Raw genomic sequence first — 23,288 nt, forward strand, 5'->3', positions numbered from 1 at the left:
TGGTTCGATACCAAACAACAAAGCTTGTCATTTGTGCTGAAAACACAAGCTCAACCAACAGGTCCAGGCAAAGTTTATCCTATTAACGCTTGATCTGCAAAGTTTTTGTTGAAACAGTTTGTCGTGTCCATTATGGGGAAAATGTAAACATAACTTGCATGTATGATCTTACCCTTAATTTCCAAAATGTACCAGAAACAAATGAAATAAAAATGCACATTCAGAGGAACTTGAATAAAAGCACACCACGTCATGTGAATAATTCATTCAATAATAAGAATAATTCATAGGGGCAAATCATCTGAGGGGGTGGGGTGGGGGTGTGTAAAAAAATGAATTGAGTGAAAATGAAAGAATCATTTGGAGGGAAATCATGCAATAAAAAAAAATCTTGTGGAAAATAAATGATTCGTTTTGTGCGGAAATCATGTGAAAATATTTGAATCTTAGGGAAATCAGATGTGAAAATAAAAGAAATGTGAGAAGATCCCATGAAAACAAATAAATCATTACCAAAAAAAAACATAGTAATTTAAAGAAAAATGAATTTTATGATGAAATCATGACTGACAAAATAATATGTGCTATACGTGATACAGGTGAAGAAAACCATGTAAACAAGGTATAAATTTTTTATGAGAATCATGAGATTTTATTTCCATGAGAATGATTAAATTACGTACATTAAATGATAATATTACAGCTTTAACTACAGTCACTGTCAGCAGTCCACATGGCGGAAACAAAGTTGATTCAGATGCTGGTTGAATTGTGTTTATTTTTCTCCAGTCAGGCTGCTCAGGTACTTGTTCAGTCTCTGGTCATTTGGAGACTGGACTACTGCACCTCTCTGCTGCAGCTCTACCTCTGAACACAATTCACAAACTGTGTGACTTGTTTTCAATCTGCCAAAGTTCTCCCACTCCACCCCACTGCTCTTCTCCACCCCACTGGCTCGTGCTAGCACTGATGCTTGCCTACAAAGCCAAAAATACACCAGCTCTATCTTACCTCAAAGATCTTATCACTCCTCACACTGCACTTCACTTCCTCTGATCTACCAGCACTGCTCGACTGGTCGCAGCAGGTCTCAGGGTAAGAGCTAGATATACATCAAGACTCCTTTCTGTTCTGGCACCGAAGAGGTGGGGTGAACTTCACCTAGACAGCCGAACGGCTGATTCACTCTACCTCTTCCTGAAACACTTAAGTAGCACATAATTTCCATGTTTGTTTCATGTGAATGAAGATCTTTTGTTTTTTGTTATCCTATGAATGCAGAAATTTGATCAGATTTAATTCTGAATCCTTGTTCCAAAGCTAACCCCAAATGGCACCAAATACATGGAACTGGCAACCCTATATACTGTAGGCAGAAACTAATGACATTAACTGTGGGTCTCCTGACATGTTCTAGCATGACTTTATCTGTTTTCTAAGAATGCAGCTTTTATGCAATGCCCATATTTCACTTTATTTCACTTACGAGTCTCTATCCATGTCACGGTTTTCCTGTAAAAACAGAAAATCTGGTTAGAAGTACTTGTGCATGTGTAACATCCATGCAGAGAAACATTAGAAGGGATACAACAAGGCCAAACTGACCTTTGACAAGAGGGCTGTGTCGTCTACTGTATGTGCAGTAAAAGTACCAGCGCTACTCATAAAGCATTCCGAGCCCATAGCAGAAGAGCGAGTATTACTGGATTGTTCTAGAGCTGTTATGAGAAAAACAAATATTTGAAATTAAGAAAGACGCTGATACTATTTCACAAGGGGGATTGCATCAATTTTGCCTTGGGCATGTGAATTTGCGTTGCTTTTGCCCTGCCCAATTTCCTCACAAATGATGGTCCAGAAGACTGAAAGTGTGTCTAGAACTGACACTAAACTGGTTCAAACAACTTGGAATTATACTCCAGTTGGTGCCAATTCTTCTATATGTATTCAACTACAGAACTTTATTCTTTTGAATATTGGGACGCTAAAACTTTAATCCACCCACAAGCTTGATTCTACATAATTGGATCTATGTTGAATCTGTATGTATATCTAAATGCTTCATATCTGTGTGTTGCATGGCAACAATCTGCAAACGGAAATGAAATCTCTATTATTATTAGTTTTTTTTTTTTTTTTTAGAAATGTAATATTTTTATATATCCTATATGTTTTATTGTTTCTTTAAGACTGGTCACATATCCTTTTTTTTCTTTTTTTTTTTCTAACTGCTAACTGCTACTAAACACTAGGTCAAACAACAATTCCTGTGGCTTGGCAAAGCTCATACGACATTGAGGTAGATGAGGACCACACCCAGTTCTTCTAGTCAACATCAGGAACCTTGTTGTTTTTCTACCCATCTTAGTATTATTGAGCATCCTGAGAAGATTAGTGTATCTTTCTCATAGTGGATGTTCTTCTGCGTACCATCGTACCCCTAATTCAAACTACTTGTAATTCTCATACTCCATATCGGTTTCTTAAAGATGCCTACAACAGATTAAAAAAACTAGAGATTGCCTACAAAGATAAAAATGTCCGCCCCCACAACAACCTGAAGGAACTCATCACCCCCTGGGTTGCATCATGTCCTTTTCAAGCTATTGAGATTTTTAAACCAATGTCTAGACTTTCTTACTAATTACTCAAGCTCTGAGAATTACATTACATCATTTGGCAGATACCTTTATCCAGAGTGACTTACATTATCTAATTTCTTTTTTTTTTTGTTTTTTTTATACAACTGAGCAATTGAGGGTTAAGGGCCTTGCTCAGGGGCCCAACAGAGGCAGCTTGGTGGACCTGGGAACAAACTCACAACCTTCTGATTGGTGTAGCCCAACACCTTAACCACTAGGCTACCAAATGCCCAGTCTTGTTCTATTTGAAATAAATAAATAAATAAAAATGTATAAATAAATTAATTAATAATTGCTGTTGGGAAATATACGTCATCTGGTGATGTGTAAGAGTTTGGAGAAAACTGATCATTTTCTTCTTGCCTGGAGATTTGATGCAGTTTTGCACCTGTATCTGCACTATGACTCACTACACAAGTAGCAGGATGGTTGTGTCTGACTGCCGGCCCATCCTTGTTTCTAAAGAATGGTGACAATACACTTCGTAGGCATTCTAGTAAAATGTGACATCATGGATCTTTTTGTCTGTGGTTTTTTTGTTGTTGTTGTTGTTGTTGCTAAAATTCTGTAGAAATTCATATAATTGATGGTGTTGAAATATCAACAGGGTTATTGTCATTATTATCATTATTATCATCATTATCATCACCATCATCATCATTTACCTCATAGGTCTTGGACCACACCCTTTCCTGGTCTTGGACCACACCCTTTCCTGCACAGTCTTTGTATTTTGTAAGTAGGGTATTATCAAAGTATATTTGTGACACAATCGACATGGCTATTTATTTTGTAATTTAAAGTCTGTACCACCGTAGCTAGAGATCAAAGTAACAAAGTCTATGATCTAAACGTAGAAAACGAATTTATGAAAGTCTGTAGTGTAATGAGTTTCTCTTAGTGAAGAAATTTTAAGAACATTTTTAGAAATGTGGTCGTTTCCCCTTAAAATGACAGAGAATATAGTAGTAAAGATAAAAGTTCTTCATAAAGCATCTTAACCCTTAAAAGAGCTCATAAGGGATTATTTATCATATTTTTCTGGCACTATGTCATTTAGACATACACTATCATCTCTGAAACAGAACCGAAATGCCATAGCGGCAGAAATGATATAATTTTTCTCTATGACATTTCTGTGCTGTGTCGGAGATGTTTACATTTACATTACATCACATTTATTACATTAGTAACATAGAGATGTTAGCGAATCTCTTAGAAGATCCATTACAAACGTAATCCCTACACGATATAACCTCAAATATCTTAACATATAGACAAAGTAACAGTTTAATAGACCAGATATTAAAAGTGCTCCAATCACAGTCTTCAAAAGAATGTGTCATACTGACTAACAGGGTTTAGCTCCGCCTCCTCTTTAAGATAAACGTTTTTGTATTTTCTTTGCTCAGAGTTGCTCTGAGTTTGGTCCTGAATCACTCATAAGATAAGATTCCTAGTTAGTAAAGACAGCATAACTGAGTCTTTCCTGGAAGCCTGGTCATTTTAAGACATTGAAGTGGGTCGATGTTTGAAATGACTTAAAATGGTCTTTAAAAGATCAACATTGCTACTACGTTTGTGTCTTCGAGTTAAAACCAGTGATCACTATCATAACTGTATACTATGGAGTCATATTTCCAACCAGCATGATTTCAAGATAGTCGACATTGTCCAATAATTACTGTACCATGCACTTTCTTTTGTATTGTATCAAAGAACTTCCAGTAGCTTTAATCTGTCTTACAGTATATCCAATCTGGGCTACAAGTACAACCTTGTTTGGGTGTTTCACAATGCCAATATATCTCAATCTGAAATACTGGATGTGGAAATTGTCTAGTAGTCATTTGTGGCGAGAAGGAAAGTTCATCAAAACATTTAAGAATATCAATCAGCATCATTAGGAGGATAAAAAGCCATATCAATATCAGCTAAATAGTTTTTGCTAATGTTAGCCGTACTTGTTCTCAAGATACATTTTTTAAGTTCGGGAGCTAACTAGCTCGCTAACAAACTTCAAGGCGGTATGACAGGACGGATTAACTCTGTATTATTATGTGTATGCAAACTTTCTAAAATGTGCAAGTATATATAGAATATAAAATGTGCAAGTGCAGTTGATTATCATGTTGAAGAATCAGTGGTTAAGATGCTGGACCACTGCTTTGTAGGTTTCAGTTCAGACTTGCCAAGATTCTGCTGCTGAGCCCTTGATCTCAGCCCTTAACTGCTCGGTTGTATAAAAACTGAGATAAATGTCAGTTACTTTGGATAAGAGTGTATATCACATGGTAAATGTAAAATGAATCTTGTTGGTGTAATAAAACACAAAGCTATTGATGCAGTTCTTCCCCGATTTAGTGAAAAAGGTTGCACTATAAAGGATGAGGAAAGGCCCAACCCCCTGAAATGTAAATCACTCTCTCACTCACTCATTTTCTACCGCTTATCTGAACTTCTCGGGTCACGGGGAGCCTGTGCCTATCTCAGGCATCATCGGGCATCGAGGCAGGATACACCCTGGACGGAGTGCCAACCCATCACAGGGCACACACACTTTCATTGACTCACACATTCACACACTACGGACAATTTTCCAGAGATGCCAATCAACCTACCATGCATGTCTTTGGACCGGGGGAGGAAACCGGAGTACCCGGAGGAAACCCCCGAGGCACGGGGAGAACATGCAAACTCCACACACACAAGGCGGAGGCGGGAATCGGTCCCCAACCCTGGCGAGGCGTGAGACGAACATGCTAACCACTAAGCCACCGTTCCCCCCAATGTAAATCATGATGGTGGATTATTAACTGCTGTTTATAACTAACTGATTATTAACTGCTGTTTTGCAGGCAGTTTTTTTTTCCAGAGCTATGTTAGTCTAAGACCTAGTTACCGCAATTATACACTATATAAAATACAAAACAAAATAAAAATACCAGCATAAATACACCAGTCAGAAGGTGGAGACTGTTACAGATATATATTTAAACAGTGACAAAAAATTAAAAAAGAGAACTAGAGTCAAAGTGAGTGAACAGGAAGACACTCAGTCAGGCACTGAGCAAACACAGTTACCTGGGCAAGAGGCAAAGCCCTGAAGCTGAATTGTGGTCATAACCATAAACATGATGATAGTAGTGAGACAGAATGCTTGGAATAGCCAGGTACGTGGCACTGATAAATATTCTACAATGAATCGTGGGATACTGAGTCCTTGTGAGATGAGTGAATTGATCAAATTGAGTCCAGGTGTGCAGTCTGAATTGCAGTCAATGTTAACGTGAAAGAGTTTATAATGGAAGGTTGTTGTAGCCCTCTGCGGAATAGTATTCTGGGATCTGGGAACTATATACGGTGGCCATGTTTGTAGGACAGAGTTACCTAATCTGGAAAGCAACGCTGTTTCCACCATTGACGTGATTCCTGATGAACAACAAGAGATCCCATTTATCACCATGTTAAATTAGCCTGTTTTTTTTTTTTTTTCTCAGCATCAAATGACAGCAAGCACAAAGATCCTGTTGCTGATTCAAAGGCCATTGGACCGCGAGTACACACTTGAGGATCTCCATGACAAATTCGGTCATTACTTAGATATGCATTGACATAACTACGTTTTTTCAGCAGCATTTCTCCTTCACCTCTGAAATGCTAAAGCCTACAAATAAAACCTAGCATACAACACATGAAGAACAGACCTCAGAGAAAATCCCTCCCTTATTTTCCTAAGAATCAGTATTTTTCTATGAATCAGAATCTCTACAAAAAAAAAAGTTTTTTGTTTTTTTTTATTTTATAAAATAAAATGAAAATTTTTTATTTTATTTTATTTATTTATTTTTTTTCCACACACAGACACACACAGGCATAGGCAAAAAAAAAGTTATTTGTTTGGGGATGTTGAGAGTTCCATTGCTAACGTCCGTGACATCAGAAACGCCCAGAAACTACAGAGATAAGATTTGGCATGACATGATCTTAGATATCTGTCTACTTTCACTGACATTTCTTTGGTTTGATGGTTTTTGATGATTTCCGAATGCTTCTACAAAACAAAATCATTCTCATTCTTTAGAATTTAAGAGTTGTGCTAATCACGAATTTGGAAGAGATTGCAAAGGGGTTTCTATTAAACACCAAGGGTGTGTGTGTGTGTGTGTGTGTGTGTGTGTGTGTGTGTGTGTGTGTGTGTGTGTGTGTTTATTGCTGAAGTCGATATAATGATTAAACCTGTGAGGTCAGATGCTTATACTTGAGATAGCAGAAGCTGTAATAAAGGCTTGTTAACTTGTCTAGTGCACAACATAGAACATTGTCAAGCAATTGAAAAAAAAAACATGAAGACGTGTGTGTGTTCGGTTCTGTTCTGTTCTTAGGAAGCTGCTTATACAATGACTACAATCAAGAATGAAGTAACAATGCGGGAGTGAACCAACATTCTCTCTATCTCCTCCTGATTTCCTGTCATCCCCTCCCCACTTACTCACACACACACAGACACACACAGGCATAGGCATACTGTACACACACACACACACTTTGCTGTGAGAAAAACAGACGACTAAACCGCTTGTCATCTCTTCCTTGCCTCTATTTCGCTCTCCATGAACCCTGTCTCAAAACCAGCCCACATGAGATATTGTATGAGATTGTGTAAGAGCAGGCAAAGAGAAATGAACTCAGGCAGTCAGAGAAAGAGAGTTTCTGTGATGTTTCTGTCTGAGCCATAAGATTCTTTCCACCTGTGACTAATTTAACACAAGTCCTGTCTCGGAGCAACATGTACCAGTTCCTCAAACATCAACATTTAGACAAATGGCTAGAATGTTTTATGAAAAGGTGGCTCATGTGAAAAACCTATAAAAGTAAAGAAAAAGACACATTTTCTCTCAAATCCCATAAAAGAGACAAAGGGTTTGCTAAGCATTTTAAAAGTTTGCTTTAAAACATTAGCATAAAGTTGTTAAAATGATTCAAATACATCAGTAATTGTACTTTAATTCATTCTTAGGTGCAAAGTTTCAAACGTAGTTATTAATCACCCCTTTCATAGCAACTAGGTGTTAGAAATGGTGATGTAACATACCTGTACACTAGAATTACAAAGCCCAGCCTAGTTTTTTTAACGGCCAGTGAACATGACAAGAAGAATGATGTGAACATTTACAAATACATTTTCCAAGTGTGAATGATGCATTTGTGGTTGTGAACAAGCTATAGCCTGTTCCCTGTGTATCTATTCATACAAATGTTGGCAGTTCAATCGGACTCTACTGTATAATTATGGTTTTGACTCACAGCCATTAAGGAGAATTTATATCTTTTTTCAATGTCTTGTAAATTTATGACCTTTATTACATTTATTACAGTAATGATAGAGTAAATATTAGCACACAAGAATGGCAGTGGTCCAAGATGAGAACTCTGTGGTACTCCACGGGGAACATCGGGTCCTCGGAGAAATCTCCACATGAATTATTGCAAAACTAAACAAAATTTTACCTAATGTTTACAATTACAAATAAAATAAATAAATAAATAAATAAAACAGTCAAAATCATTCAAACTATGATTTCGAAAATCATTCAAACCGAGATTTCGAAAATCTAGATTTTCTTTCTTTCTTTTTTAAAAACCAAACAAACAAATAAATAAATCAACAACAACAAAAAAAAACACCTCCGCTCTAAAGACTATCCCATGTTGAAAAACTTAAAGCTCCAGTGTTAAAATGTGCTGACATACATGAATGTCAATAAAAAAGTCTCTTTTCAGGAAACTCCACCAGATCCACAAATACACATTACATGTTCCTGTTTTAGTTGTTGCTATGGAGATGATATAGTAGTAAAATGAGTCCATAACATGTAATATTTCAGTCTAACTGAAACTACTGTCTCTTTGTTATTATTACAGGTAATTAATCAATACCATCAGACCGGAGCAGGGGTTCAAGCCCCAGTGGCCATTGCACTGCACACCCTGAACCCTGACCCCAAAATTCCTAACAAGCTGGGATATGTGAAGACAAGATTTTTTTATGAGACTAGAAGTGTCTCAAAATTCAAGGCTTTGGGTTATTAACTAACTCACAGATTCAAGCCACAGTACTGCCAAGGTGGGCCCTTGAGCAAGGTAAGTGTGCTCCAGCTCCACCTTACTCTGGTATGCGTCCTCTACTTTGGTGACCTTTTCCACCTTGCAACTTGAGAGTACCTGGGTTCGAACTTGAGCTTCGGTTACTACTGCCTGTGCAGGTTTCCTAGAGGATATCTATTTTCCTTCCTAAAAACTTCATCTGTCTTTGTTTAAAATCAGATTGAAAGTGTGTGTGGTGGATGAGTGGTGCCCCATACAGTGTGTATTCCTGTGCCTATTATCCACCATGACGCACTTACTTAATGAAAGCTTGAACAATTTAATCAATAGTGTTTTGTTTGGTTGTTGTTGTTGTTGTTTTTTTCACAAGACATAAGTGAGCATGGTTATGAAATGCGCTTTATGTGTAGGTTTGTGCTGCAAAAGATCTCTGAGAAGTTGACAGCTATCTATAGCAGTGTGACTCCCTCTTTGTGGTGTCCAATGGCGTGATGAAGCCGCACTCAGGCGCCGCCTGCGCACAGGACGCACAGCACAGAGCTCTCCAGCTGCAGCACTCGCACTAACACACTAACGCACTCACACCAACACGATCACACACCATACTACTGTTGTGGACTTAAATGGCGACGTTTTTACCCTTCTGCGTTTTATTAACCGCGTTTTGTTCTACTGTAAGTATCTCACTTGTCTCTGGGGACTAAAGCGCATTTTAATGCAAGAAAAGAACAGGAAAAAGTTGTTTTTTTTTCTCATATTCTTTGGCTAAAACTGTCGGGGTTTATTTGGCGCTGGCGCAAAATAATGTCTGATTATTAGTTTTACTACTCTCTCTCTCTCTCTCTCTCTCTCTCTCTCTCTCTCTCTCTCTCTCTCTCTCCCTCTCACACACACACACACACACACACACACACACACACACACACACACACACACTCTCTCTCTCTCTCTTTCTCATGGCCGTTATCAGTATCAGTAATGTTGCGGTCTTGTAAAACTCTTAGGGAGTTTTCTTAGAGAAATCTTATTGGCTGGAATTCCCCAGTAACCATGGCAGCATAAAATTAATTCTCCTCTTTTTGCTTAGGTTATGTTTTTTTTTTTATTTATTTAATTTTTAAATTTTATTCTATTTTATTTTCCTTTATTTTTCACAGTTGATTTTTTGCTAGTTGTTCACTTTTTGTGTGGTTTATGTTTGTTTGCTTGCTTTTTTTTGTTTTGTTTTATTTATGTTTGATTATTTACTTTTGGAGTGGTATGTTTGCTTGATAGCTTATGTTTGTTTGTTTACCTTTTTTTCTTTGTGTTTTCTTTATTTCTGCTTGTTTGTTTGTTTAGTAGATTCTCCATGTCATTTGCTCTCCTTTAAAAGCACTTCGATTGTTTATTGTCTGAATTGTTGCTTATGTTTGTTTGTTTACCCTTTTTGTTTTTTTGTTTTTTTTATTTCTGCTTGTTTGTTTGTTTAGTTTGTTTATTCTCTGCTGCTGTGCATGGCCATTTGCTCTCCTTTAAGCATTTTGATTGTTTATTGTCTTAAGTAAAACAATATCTTGCGACCCTGTTCCTGAAATAAATGTGTAAGCTTATCCGTTATCAGTATGCTCAAGGAAAATATTTCAGAAATGCATCTTTGTTTTCTTTGCCATTTACGTGCTGTTGTGCATTTTATATCCTGTCTAAACAATATTCATCTTATTTCAACAACATGATCAGGTTCCAGAACACTAATAAAACATAGAATATTAATATAAAACTATTCACAGCACTTTATTCTTGAACTTTGCACTACACAAACTATTTACGCTGAAATCTCCTTAATGACATTTTTATTTTGCATTTAGATTCAAGTTTCCCAAGTTTGTACTAGAACTCGTTCAGTTAGAGCGAATGGTCAATTAGACTTATAACCATAATAAGTGAATAATTAAGCAATTAATTAGTGGTTTTCCGTGTCATTGTAACTGTGAATATTTCAATTTAAAAGAAAAGCTAGAAGCCTGAGTTTCTTGACAACTGTTTGTGCATGAACAGGTAATCTGGGTTGAAGCTGATAAGGGAGAACTGCGGACTCTTCACAGACAGAAAAGAGAATGGATCGTCCCTCCAAAGCAGCTGTATGAGAATGTGGATTATACCAATGAAAAATTTATTGCAAAAGTGAGTATATTTTACGGTCAAGGTCTTTACCAATACGGTCAGTTATTACATCATTACACTAATAAAAGTACAGAGTAACATCAAAGCATAAAAAATGCTATTAGAAATACCTTGTGTGTCTTTGACCCTGATGTATGAATGAATTCTTACAAAGGGTAATGGTTTACGTCCGGCCGAATATCCTGTGGTTCCTCCTTTTGTACTAGCAGACTCTAAAATTGTAGCCTTCAGAGGCTGTTAAAAGTATAATATAGTGAGCTGGCAGTGATTTGATTTGATTAGATGTGAGCAGAATTTTTCTAATATGTTACCAAAGATGACATCATACCCAAAGATGTCAGAGAAAGTTGTTGTGTAAATCTGAAAGTTGGACAGTAATTTCGCAACAAGTTTTTGGCCTAGCTACAAAATGTGTTTCTGTACACTGTAATCATCTTGTTACTTCCTTGAATTGTTACTATTCATGCTGAACACAGATCCGACTAGAACCGGTCAGCACAGTTAAAACAAACAGGAGTCTCCTCGTTTATTTACAGCTTCTTTGCATTTATCCGAGAACACGGACATGGCGGAGGTTGAATCGAGGTCCATCGTGATATCGTTTTGTTACAACTTTGTCACCGATAGCAAGTTTGGCATGCAAACGATTCCTACCAAATGAAGAATCATTACAAAAAATGACAAAAACAGTTAAAAATATAGATCGTTATCATGATACTAGATGATTCTCAGAAAATCTCAGACTTAAGTCCATTAATCAGCTTCTAAGGATATAATTGGTGATGAGTCCAAAACATTCTTCCCTGTAACAGGATTAAGGTTTTAGTGTGTGATTTGTGACGAGATTACAGAAGATTTAGTGCACACTGCATTTAGTTGTTAATTCACCACTAGGTCATTGTTAGTTACCACTCAACTCTGTGTTAGTTTTACCTTTTATGGAGTGTGTACATGGTCTTTTAAGAAGGTCTAAAGAAAAAAATAGTATTTCTTAATATGCAGTTTTGTTTTATTATTATTATTATTGCTTTTTTTTTGCTTTGCCTGCAAAAATAATTAATAAATGACTAAACCTGCAAAAAAAAAAAAAAAAAAAAAAAACTCGTCAGATCCAAGGTGGCTCATATCAGCTCGTGACTGATCTACGAGAAGCTCGTAGGTGGATTTAACACTTCCACATCACAGGATAACCAATGAGCAAAAACCTTTATGACCAGCGTTTCGACTCTGAAGCTCGTTTCAACTCTCTAACATCCTTTCGACTCTGAAGCTGTCCGGAACGGTTCGGATTCTCATTAGGCTTTTCCGGATTGATAAACATTCTGGATTGATGGTAGATCAAAAACATGGACCAAGTGACCGAATACCTGTTTTAATCCAACCTAAGTGCAGATCCGAGTGCTGAGTGCCGATCAGTCCTCATTACTGCATATCAGAAACACTGATGTTAGTAAATCAGCTTCACAACAAAGCCACAAATTCAAGTGGAGGCTTGTAGTGATAACAGAGTTGTCCTTAAACTTGTTTTGCTGAATGTGCATTTAAAGCTTTAAAAATAATAAATTGCTTATGTTGGCAGAGGAAAAGAGAAACCTTAAATTTATACCAAATTAATTAGAAAACACGTCCAAACTGATACACAGCGTTTTGATGTTCTGTGAGAAATTCAGGTTCAGTACGTTTTTTAAAATGTTTCTTCAATGGATTTATCCATGCATTTGTCACAGAATTTTTTTTAATACATTTTAATTTGAATATATTTATATATGGTTTTTAACGGTGATAGTGTTTAGTACGACTCCCATAATAACCTGATTATTATTTTTTTTATTTTATTTTATTATTGTTGTTGTTGTTTTTTTATGTTTCTTAAAATTTTATACCACAAATTTTCCATCGATTAAAAGATTACCTTTAATTCATGTACGGTTACATTTAATGTTGTGGCATGTCTGGGAAACAAGTCGGTTCGTGTCATCACTTCAGTGAGGGTAAAGTGCTCAGTAAACTACTTTAAAGGAGGTTTTACGACAAACCCGATAACAATCCAAAATGAAGGAATAATCCTTTACCTTTGTATGTAGCTTTACATCTATTCTTTCTGTTTTAAACAGTTTTTTGTTAAGTTAAAGATAAAGTGATCAATCAAATGAAACTGTTCAGTTGGAGACTTTTTGTAGATTTACACGAGGAGTAAAGCGATGAACAAGAGCGAACAGTTTAGATATATTCTGGTTGAAGAAAGAAAGAAACAAACAAACAAAAAACACAAGAAAATTACTACTGTAAGCACTTTAAGCGTTTCTAGAGGGTTACGTTTAGAAACAAAAGTTCACCTGCCGGCCTTAAAAACATAATGCATTAATATTCTGCAGTGTAATATCTCTATGGTTCTAAAAAATGTACAGTATAGACGATTGTAATATAGTAATGCACTATATACTAGTAGGCATATCAGTAAAAATAAATAAATAAATAAATAAATAAATAAATAAATAAATAAATAAATAAGCACCTTTGTATATTATTTATAATTTTTTATCTTTCTTCTCTTTTGAGTCTAGGTTTTTTCCTCTGTAAACACTATGTCAGGTAGAGCTCCCATAATCACAACAAATTCCTTGTGTGTGAGTGTGTCTGTGTGTTTCTGTTTGTGTGTCTGTGTGTTTGTGTGTGTCTGTGTATGTCTTTGTGTGTGTGTTTTTTTTGTGTGTGTGCGTGTGTGTATGTCTGCGTGTTTCTGTGTGTGTTTTCATGTGTGATGTGTGTGTGTATGTGTGTGTCTGTGTCTCTCTCTCTCCCTCTCTCTCTCTCTCTCTTTTTCTCTGTCTGTCTGTGTGTATGTGTTTGTCGGTGTGTGTGTCTTTTTGTGTGTGTGTCTGTGTGTGTTTGTCGATGTGTGTGAGTGTGTGTGTCTCTTTGCGTGTGTGTGTCTCTTTGCATGTGTGTGTCTCTATGTTTGTGTGTCTCTCTGCGTGTGTGTGTCTCTGTGTGTGTGTGTGTCTCTCTGCGTGTGTGTGTGTGTTTGTGTCTTTGTGTGTGTGTGAGTCTTTTTGCATGTGTGTGTCTCTATGTTTGTGTGTCTCTCTGCATGCATGTGTGTGTGTGTGTGTGTGTGTGTGTGTGTGTGTGTGTGTGCGAGACTGTGCCTATCTAAGGCTGAAAAGATTATTGCTTAAGGTCTTGCTTGATTTCTACTGTAACATCTATCCCTGCCTCTAAGCAATCAAGTCAAGTCAAGTCAAGTCAAGGAGCTTTTATTGTCATCTCAACCGTATCTAGCTGCCGCAGTACATAGTGAAATGTAACAGCGTTCCTGCAGGTGCACCTTGGTGCTACATAGAACAACACAGTGCCAAGGACTTGCCACATAAAGTGCACATCTGTGCAACCGAGTGCAAATGCAAACACTACTGGACAAAAAACACAAAATAGCTCCGCCTAGTGTACATACTGTATATGATACGGTACGTTGTGCAAAAATATAGGAATCTGAGCGAGAGGGTTCTATTTAAACATGGCTCTATGGCTTAAGTGAAGAAACTCCTACATGGTCTGGTCGTGAGGGCCGAGTGCTTCGGTACCTTTTTTTTTCAGGCGGCAGAAGGGTGAAGAATGTGTGTGAGGCTTTGTGGATGCAGTGTGTGGAAGGAAGAGTGACCCCGATGATATTCACAGCTGTCTTCACTATATGCTGCAGGGTCTCGTGATCCAAGACGGTGCAGTTCCCGAACCAGACAGTGGTGATCACTCCATCATTACCCTTTATGTCCTCACATGAACTTAATTAGACGACAACAACAACAAAAAAGCAGCTAATCATGTTTCAGAGACACCACAAGGTTCAACCTCCTCTGTTTTTCCCCTAAGGCTGAAAAACTCTTTCCATAAAAAGGAAATGTTTAATGAAGCAAACATGGGATGTGGAAGCCTAGTGGTTAAGGTGTTGGACTGCTAATCAGAAGGTTGTGAGCTTGACTCCCAGGTCCACTACACCCCCAAAAAAAAAAAATCAAAATGTAATTTTGTATAATGTCTTTATATATATTTATATATATGATATATATATAAGAAACTGTATATGTTTGATTTCAGATCCGATCAGATGAAGAGACCAGGGAGAATATTGTATATTCTCTGTTAGGATCTGCAGCGGACGAGGGACTGTTCAGCGTAGGCAAAAAGGACGGCTACGTCAAGATCCACGGCATCTTGGACAGAGAGAAAACGGCTTTTTATGAAGTGAGTTCATCCTCTGCGTCACATGTTCTGTCACTGTTTAGTAAAGAGATTTTTAGGATTATTATACTGTCATTTATATATCTGTATTATAAACTCACTGAACAAAACACCTAAGCTATCATTTTTGGCGAAAGTTGTTGGCAAAATTTTAACTTTGGTCATATCAAATTTGGTCAAAGTCAACTAGCAGTAAGAAGTTGATGGATGGTTGTTGATTTACTGTAAATAAATCTAAAAAAATAAAAGTGTTATTCATTCCTGAGGGGCAAAACTGTTGGTCTATTGGTGTTTAAATATCATGGGCCCTTCCCTATCATGGAATTTGTAATTGCTCAGCGTTATGCTGTTAGTGTGTGCAGTGTGGTTGCTGACAAAATATTTCAGACTTTCCCCGAGCTCTTCATCATTAAAGACATGATAGATTCCTTGGAAGTGGCATCACGTACATGCGGATTTCACTCACGTCATTCTACTCCGTCACCACTAGAGAAACTATTTCAAGCTACTGTTGAACTACGTCTTCAACATAGTAAAAGTAGATAAGGCTCATGGGTACCGTAGTATTTAGTTTACTGTCCGATTTGACACACCAAATAGATGAAAAAGCGGCTTTTCTCAGAAATGAAACCATAGCAAAATTTTTAGTACCCTAAAGAATATGAAGCAATAAAAACAAGGATAAAATCTCCTGGTTAAATGTTGAGTAATGTAGTGCTTAAAGTTTAAAAATGAATAACAAATGCTTCCGAGTGGCAGAAAGAAAAACGTGGTGCAGACACGAAAGATGCTTCCTATTGTAATACATTAGATCGAAAGTCCATGCTTTGTGACGCGTAAAAAAGGGAAATGCGTCTCCACGAACACGAATCAAATAGATTACATTTCGTGACCTGTGTCACGAACTGCCGTGAGACTGGGTTGAGAGATAAATGTGAGTTGCTCTATCTAGTGTGTGTCAAATATTCACTCACTCGCTCATTTTCTACCGCTTATCCGAACTACCTCGAGACTGTGCCTATCTCAGGCGTCATTGGGCATCAAGGCAGGATGGAGTGCCATCCTGCACACACACACTCTCATTCACTCACACACTCAGGACAATTTTTCCAGAGATGCCAATCAACCTACCATGCATGTCATTGGACCGGGGGAGGAAACCGGAGTACCCGGAGGAAACCCCCGAGGCACGGGGAGAACATGCAAACTCCACACAAGGCGGAGGCGGGAATCGAACCCCTACCGTGGAGGTGCCAGGCGAACATGCTAACCACTAAGCCACCGTGCCCCCCGTGCCAAATACTGTAAACGTATATATAATGCTCGCTACAATAGATGTGGAAATGTGGCCTTTACGTGGTATTAACTTGTTTTTTCTTGCAAAGGTTAAGCACTTACACAGAGCATTCATATAGCATCATATATACTGTGTCTGTTTTCGTTTAGCTCAAAGGGAGAGCCTCGCTAACTAATGGAGTGCTCGCTGAAAAGGACCTCAATTTGAAGATCATAGTTCTAGACCAGAATGACAACGCTCCTGAGTTTAAGTTTGAGGTGACTGGTTCTGTCGATGAGCTCAGTGATGTAGGTAAGTGGAATTTTTTTTAAATTTTATTTTCAACATGTAAATTTGGTCAATAATAATAATAACACAGGGTGGGGCATGAATAAACAAACAAACAAACAAACAAACAAACAAATGAATGAATGAATGAATAACTCCATGTGGTCTTTGAGGACAACAACCTCCTCATCAGTACATAATTATCAGACTGTATCTGACTGTAGAAAGGACATTATTCATTATAACACACACTGTCATTTGTGTTATAGCAGCTCAAACACACTGACGGTCACGAAGTGCTTTAAGCTGGAGACTCCCGCTGGAAATGTTATAGCATGCAGCATTAATGCTCATAGCCAAATACTTCAGTTTATTCATTAATACTCTTTCTCTCAGACACCTACATAATCTCAATCACAGCGGTTGATATTGACGAGCAAGACACCCTACATTCACAAATTGTCTACAACGTTATACAGCAGGAGCCGGCTGGAGAGAAGATGTTCAAAATCGACAGAACAACTGGCCAAATCAAAGTCAGAATAAACACCCTGGACCGAGAGGTGAGAGCGTCGATCACATATCGCCATTATGACCGCAATCATAAGTCGTGCTGAAACCTAAATATTCAGAAACAGAATCCCGTTTGAGGAAAAACAGCAGCTTAACATTCAGCTTTATAAAGGCTTGCTTACACACTCAGCTCCAGAACTATTGGCACCCTTGTTAGAGATTAGGAAATAAAAATGTCTCTGTGGTTTATTAGCTATGTCTCATACTATAAATATGAGGGACACCTTACCTTTATCTGAAATAAAATGATTCCAATTTAAATTTTCAAGAGGAAATTCAATACCTCTGTCTATATGTGTATGGTTTTGTCCTCAAGAACAGGCACTGGTGAGCTTTCTTGACAAGGCTGGAGGTTTTAGTGTTCCAGCCTGGTTGTAGATTTATAGAAATCTGTATTTTCTAAAGTCTACTATCATTTAGGCATTGCCATTTGCTAAGAATGAAACAAAAATTCTTGATCAAATCTCTGTGTTTTAGCACAATTTGTGATTTGTTGTGTCGTCACCAGGCACCTAAAAAAATACCCACTGTGAACAGTCTTTAGAGAATGGTAAATCTTTGAACATTAGATTAGATTAGGTTAGATTAGATTAGATTAGATTAGGATTATGGTTAGGATTAAGGTTAAAGTTCCTAACCCTTACTTGTTAGGAACAAGTGCTATTTTAGTGCAAGAGAATATTTATTTTCATAATTGTTAATATTTATAGGATAAGGTTATCACAAATCTTTCTCTTTTTTGTCACAGACACATGAAACCTACCGACTGCTTATCACAGGTACAGACATGAACGGAGGCGTGTCGGACAATATGAACAGACCATTGACAGGAACAGGGACTGTGATCATCAACATATCTGATGTCAATGACAACATCCCCAAATTAGAGGAGAGCTCTGTGAGTGTTTTTTTTTTTCCACAGCTTTATTTGTCATTATGAATGGCTAATGTACATCCGTCTCATATCCGAACGCGTCTTCTTACCGTGTGTGAGTAGTACGTGGGTAGTGTGGAGGAGAACATCAAACATGTGGAAGTGATCCGGATTAAGACCATAGACTTGGACAAAATCTACACAGAAAACTGGGAAGCCGTGTACACCATCATCTCAGGAAATGAGGCCGGTTATTTCAACATCACAACAGACCGCAAAACTAACGAGGGAATCCTGATGGTCAAGAAGGTAAGCTGTCAAATTTCTGTGTGTCGTGACAAGATATGTAATCATAATGGTTTGTCTTTACACTTCTAAACATGATCCTGAGTGACCCAGCAGATTGTGGGTTCCATTTTGAGTCTGGTTCCTTTTTCTCTGTCTTTTCTCGGAGATTTTGCCTTTGAATTCCTTTGAGTTTATAAAGCTGGCACAATGGTTTTAGTGGTTAGCACACTTTGACTCGCACAACCAGGGTTAGGGGTTTGAATCCCACCTCCACCCTTTGTATAGTATTTGCATGTTCTCCCGTGCTTCCAGGTTTCCTCCCCAGACAAAAGACATTGCTTGCTGCCTGTAAATTGTTGGTAGTATGAGTACCTTGGTATCCTGCTGTACCTTGGTACTCCACCCTTGCTGTCCACCACATCGAGTCCCCTGCAATATGCTCCAGGTTTTCTGTGAAGAATGAGCAAGATAGAAAATTAATGGCTGGAGACTTTTTTGTAGCTTCTTTGTGACATGGTCTATACAGATTTTTGTATTGTAACTATCCTCTGACCTCTTTATTATTGTTCAATCTTTTAAAGGAGCTGAACTATGAAGAATTGAAAGAGGTCCATCTGAAAGTGGTGGTCAACAACAAGGCAGCATATCACAAGTCAGTGGTGATTGGCAGTCCTCAAACATACCCCATTAAGATCAACGTATTGAACGTTCCCGAAGCTCCTCATTTCCAACCCGCTGTCAAAGTCATTTACGTCTCTGAAAACAGCAAAACCATTGACCTGACCAAGGTCATCACTACCTACAAAGCCACGGATAGCGATACAATGTTAATCGCCACTAACGTCAGGTGAGGACTAGAAACTAAATTTCCAGACATGAAACTTCGACTCATTCCTCTGGATTAGTCTTTCTCTTTCTCAAGAATGTCTAAAAATTCTCTTTGTTACATATCAGTACTGTAGATGTTCTACTGTGCTGGAATATCTCTTTAGACATTACAGCATGTACATAATAACATTTAAAAATGTATTCATTCATTTCCAGAAAGCACTTTATAATAATAGTATAATAAAAATCCTACACTTACACAAGAATATAATTTATTCATATTTTAACAGGGGAGAGAAGAGAATTAGAAAAGGTTGCATCAACATTTTGAACCATTTATAAAAATAACTTGGAGATAGCTGTGATATTTTGAATGGAGTGATTGTAATTTATATATATTTATGTTTTAGTTCTCTTACTATGATTAAATTGGGCTTGTATGAAAAAATACTGGATCTTTTGGCCTATGATTGAAATCACCATATCATTATATCTCAAATCGTTACATTTCTATCATAATTTTATTCTTGTAGGTATGTTAAAGGAGAAGATGTCGACAACTGGGTGAGCATTAATGAGAAAACATCTGAGATCAAACTCAACAAATATCCAGACCGGGAGTCAAAGCACCTGATAAATGGAACATACTACATCAAAATCTTAGCAATCACAGATTGTAAGTTATCCAGAAATATCCAGAGTCTTTTAGATCATAGGTAACATTCACTCTAGTAAAATAAATGACTGGATCTTGTGGCTGAGGCTGTTTGATTTGTGTATTAGGGTAATATTTAATGACATGGCCTCTGTATTACTGTTATGACCCATAAAGTAAATGGCTTTATTCCCAACAACATGACAGGATGTTTTCTCCTGTACGAAAGCAGCATTATAACCTCAGTGCTTATCGCATTAGTCCTGCAAGTTACATTATAAAACCATGTATAGGTGTATGGGCTGTGTTAATAGAATGAACTAAATATTATAACGTCCCAAACTTTTCCATAGCTTTTACTCAGAAAACTGCGACAGGAACCCTTGCTATTCAGGTGGAGGATTACAACGACCACTGTCCCGTTCTGACCAGCTCAGTAGAGATGATGTGTTACGGCAGCAGTGTAGTTTACGTCACAGCCATGGATGGGGATCATTTCCCCAACGCAGAACCTTTTGACTTCACACTGGTTACCGAGGACTCCAAGAAATGGAGCATCGAGCATCTTAATGGTTAAGTTTAAAACTCATTTAGTGTGATTTAACATGAATTCTCTAGCACATATGTAATGTGAAGGATCAATTTAATACCTCATACTTTCTCCTGTGTGTGTCTCATGACTAAATGTATTCCTTTTCCAGCAACAACAAGCATTTTACGCAGCCATGAGGAAATCCTGTGGCCGGGGCTATACACAGTGGAGCTGGAGGTGAAGGATCAGCAGGGAAAGTCATGTGAGGTTCAAAAGCTTCAGGTATCTGTGTGCAAATGTACCGAGGCACAAGTGTGCAAGCCTGCGAGACGGACCGACAGAGGCACTGTACTGGGACCAGGCGCTATTCTGGCTCTACTGCTTGGAATCCTGCTTCTCTTGCGTAAGTGCCATCACCTCAGCTCTTTACATATTCTCCATTGGTCTGCATTTTTCTGTTAAAGTAAGTACTGAGTCTGAGTAACATGCAGTTGAGTATCCTTTATTCTGAAAAATCCAGTATTCATAAGGTGAATCGATATCCGGGGTCAAAGCACAGGCAGGCAACCAGACGTTTTAACATAATCATGGCTGAAATATAGTCAAATACATAACAAACCATGGAAACAGGAAAGAAGAAAATGGGGGTCAGGTGTAAACAAAGCAGAGCACTCAAGTATCACACATTGAGAGTGACAGTCACGTATGTCGTTCTTTTGTCATGCTCTCCTTCCACACATCGTATTTCTTACGCAGAAAAACTTTTTGACTACTTATCATATATTTAAAAAGCCGCTGCTCCAAAAATGTATCTGTTCGCACCGCTGTCTCTATGGAACCGGGCAGGAATCAAGCGCCTGGAGTTCTTAGTCGAGCTTGACACTTATCAGCCAATCAAAAAAAGAGGCTACACAATTGCCAATCAGAAAATAGCTCTATTGTATCTGGGTAAGATTTAACACTAGAACCAATGAAAAAAAAAACAAATCCTGGAATTGTTCAGCATCATCCTCGTTCACCCACAGAGAAAAGCACTGGAGCTGCAAGCACCACTTTGAGCACAGAGTAAGTCATGATCTCCTGTTGTAATGTTACAACAAGTTATAACTTGTTTGACACAAACAATGACACTTTGACTGCAGTTAGAGACGTTTCCCAGATAATCAGCATCAGTTTTTCATGAGTGTCTGTAACTTAGCCAACAGTTTTACAGCCTGTTCACTGACAACACCCGCTCAGAACAAGTAGACTAGGCCAGTGGTTCTCAAACCGGGGGCCCTGCGATGGTGCCAGGGGGCCCCGGTTCACTGACAACATCTGCTCATAACAAGCAGCCTAGCTTTTAGTGCTTCCACATTCTAATGCTGATGCCGAGAGGTTATTTTCGATGGTCGGAGATATTGGAGACTTCACTCTTGCCTGTCTTCAAAACTTGAGAGCCCTGGTGATTTATTTAACAATAGTCAAAATGTTTCCATGCTAATTGCTAACATTAGCCAGGTTAGCTAACCAGCTCAGCACAACATTTCTATAGTTAAAGATTTAAAGGAAACTAAATCGGGCTAATATGTAACGTTCTGCTAATCAGGCTTTTTTTAATATCAATATTTAGCACTTCTCTGAGCTATTTAAGAGAAGCTAAAAGTTTCAAAATTCGACCTAGTTATAGTGAATTATACCAAAACGAGGAGTGTAATGATGATACACTTATTATTATGCATTGATTGGTTATATAGATGGTAAAACTTTGCTGTATTAGTAATCAGCACATAACAGAAGGTGACCATTTTTAAACGGTTTTGCAGTGATCCCGCTGCTTTTGCTGATATGTGAGTGTGGAGGAGCTGCAGCTGCTGGTAGGTTCCAGGCTTTCCCATTCGAGCAAAAACAGCAACTCATCACCTACCACACAGAAGGCCAAGGAGAGGATAAGGTAGCGTGTGTGTCATTCCTCACACATAAATGTCAGGATCTCAAGTGGAGCATCTGTTAAATAGCACTTCTCCACCAAACAGCACAGTTAGTTGTGGCTTGCCAACAAATAAAAAAAAACTAAGGAGTATGCATATCCTAGCCAAAGTAGGAGGAGATTCTCTTCAGGCTACTGACAGACACGAGTTTTAAATTATAAATTCATTCATCTCAATTGCTTTATTCTGGCCGGGGTTGTTGGAAATCCGGAGCCTGTTCTAGAAACTCAGTGTATGAGGCAGAAAATACATTCTAGTATAAGCAGATTAGCAAAATTTTTAATGAATTTTGTTTTCTTCTAATGGAGAATTGTTGAAATCCTACCAAGATGACATGCTAAAATGCAGTCTTCTATCTCCATGTCATCAGGAACTAGCACTGATGCACGTGCCTGGAGAAGGTGGCAGTGGCGGCAAAGGGGGAGCTGGAATGGGAGCTGGAATGGGAGCTGGATGGGGAGCTGGATGGGGAGCTGCATGGGGAGCTGCATGGGGAGCTGGATGGGGAGCACATGAACACTGGAGGAAATTTGGATGGGAATCTGAAGAGGAATACATAAAGTGGCTTCATAAACATGCTGAATATTTTAACGCAACTGGACAGTCTGAATTTTTCACAGCGAGCACCCTGGGTTCCATGGCTCTATCCGAGACCTTCTTTAGAGAGTACTATGCAAAGGTTAGTAAATTTCTCTTGGAGAACAGAACCATAAGTATGTCAGCATGTCATAAGTTTGTCATCAGTTGTCCTCACTACAATTCACTAGCAAGATTGTGACAGGCTCTGAACATGCATTCATTTTAAAAAGTAGGCTTGGCCCTCACGACTGCACATAAATAATATTATATTAA

At 38.1% G+C, this 23,288-nt stretch overlaps 1 protein-coding gene across 2 annotated transcripts in view; it reads left to right on the forward strand.

The window, feature by feature from the left end:
• The first annotated feature begins 9,270 nt into the window (after positions 1 to 9,270).
• The window catches only part of LOC113658408 (desmoglein-2-like), a 39,937-nt gene continuing 25,919 nt past the window's right edge, over positions 9,271 to 23,288 (forward strand). For both annotated transcript variants that reach the window (XM_047821271.1, XM_027170818.2), the window contains exons 1-13: positions 9,271 to 9,424; positions 10,788 to 10,913; positions 15,009 to 15,155; positions 16,599 to 16,740; positions 17,113 to 17,279; positions 18,038 to 18,187; positions 18,287 to 18,472; positions 19,033 to 19,298; positions 19,813 to 19,955; positions 20,288 to 20,506; positions 20,636 to 20,869; positions 22,272 to 22,399; positions 22,807 to 23,115. In XM_047821271.1, coding sequence (XP_047677227.1) covers positions 9,374 to 9,424; positions 10,788 to 10,913; positions 15,009 to 15,155; positions 16,599 to 16,740; positions 17,113 to 17,279; positions 18,038 to 18,187; positions 18,287 to 18,472; positions 19,033 to 19,298; positions 19,813 to 19,955; positions 20,288 to 20,506; positions 20,636 to 20,869; positions 22,272 to 22,399; positions 22,807 to 23,115 — 2,268 coding nt within the window. In that variant the 5' untranslated portion in view covers positions 9,271 to 9,373. The remainder of the gene's footprint in view (positions 9,425 to 10,787; positions 10,914 to 15,008; positions 15,156 to 16,598; positions 16,741 to 17,112; positions 17,280 to 18,037; positions 18,188 to 18,286; positions 18,473 to 19,032; positions 19,299 to 19,812; positions 19,956 to 20,287; positions 20,507 to 20,635; positions 20,870 to 22,271; positions 22,400 to 22,806; positions 23,116 to 23,288) is intronic.

The sequence above is a fragment of the Tachysurus fulvidraco genome, chromosome 1, assembly GCF_022655615.1.
Source record: "Tachysurus fulvidraco isolate hzauxx_2018 chromosome 1, HZAU_PFXX_2.0, whole genome shotgun sequence".
NCBI lineage: Eukaryota > Metazoa > Chordata > Actinopteri > Siluriformes > Bagridae > Tachysurus > Tachysurus fulvidraco.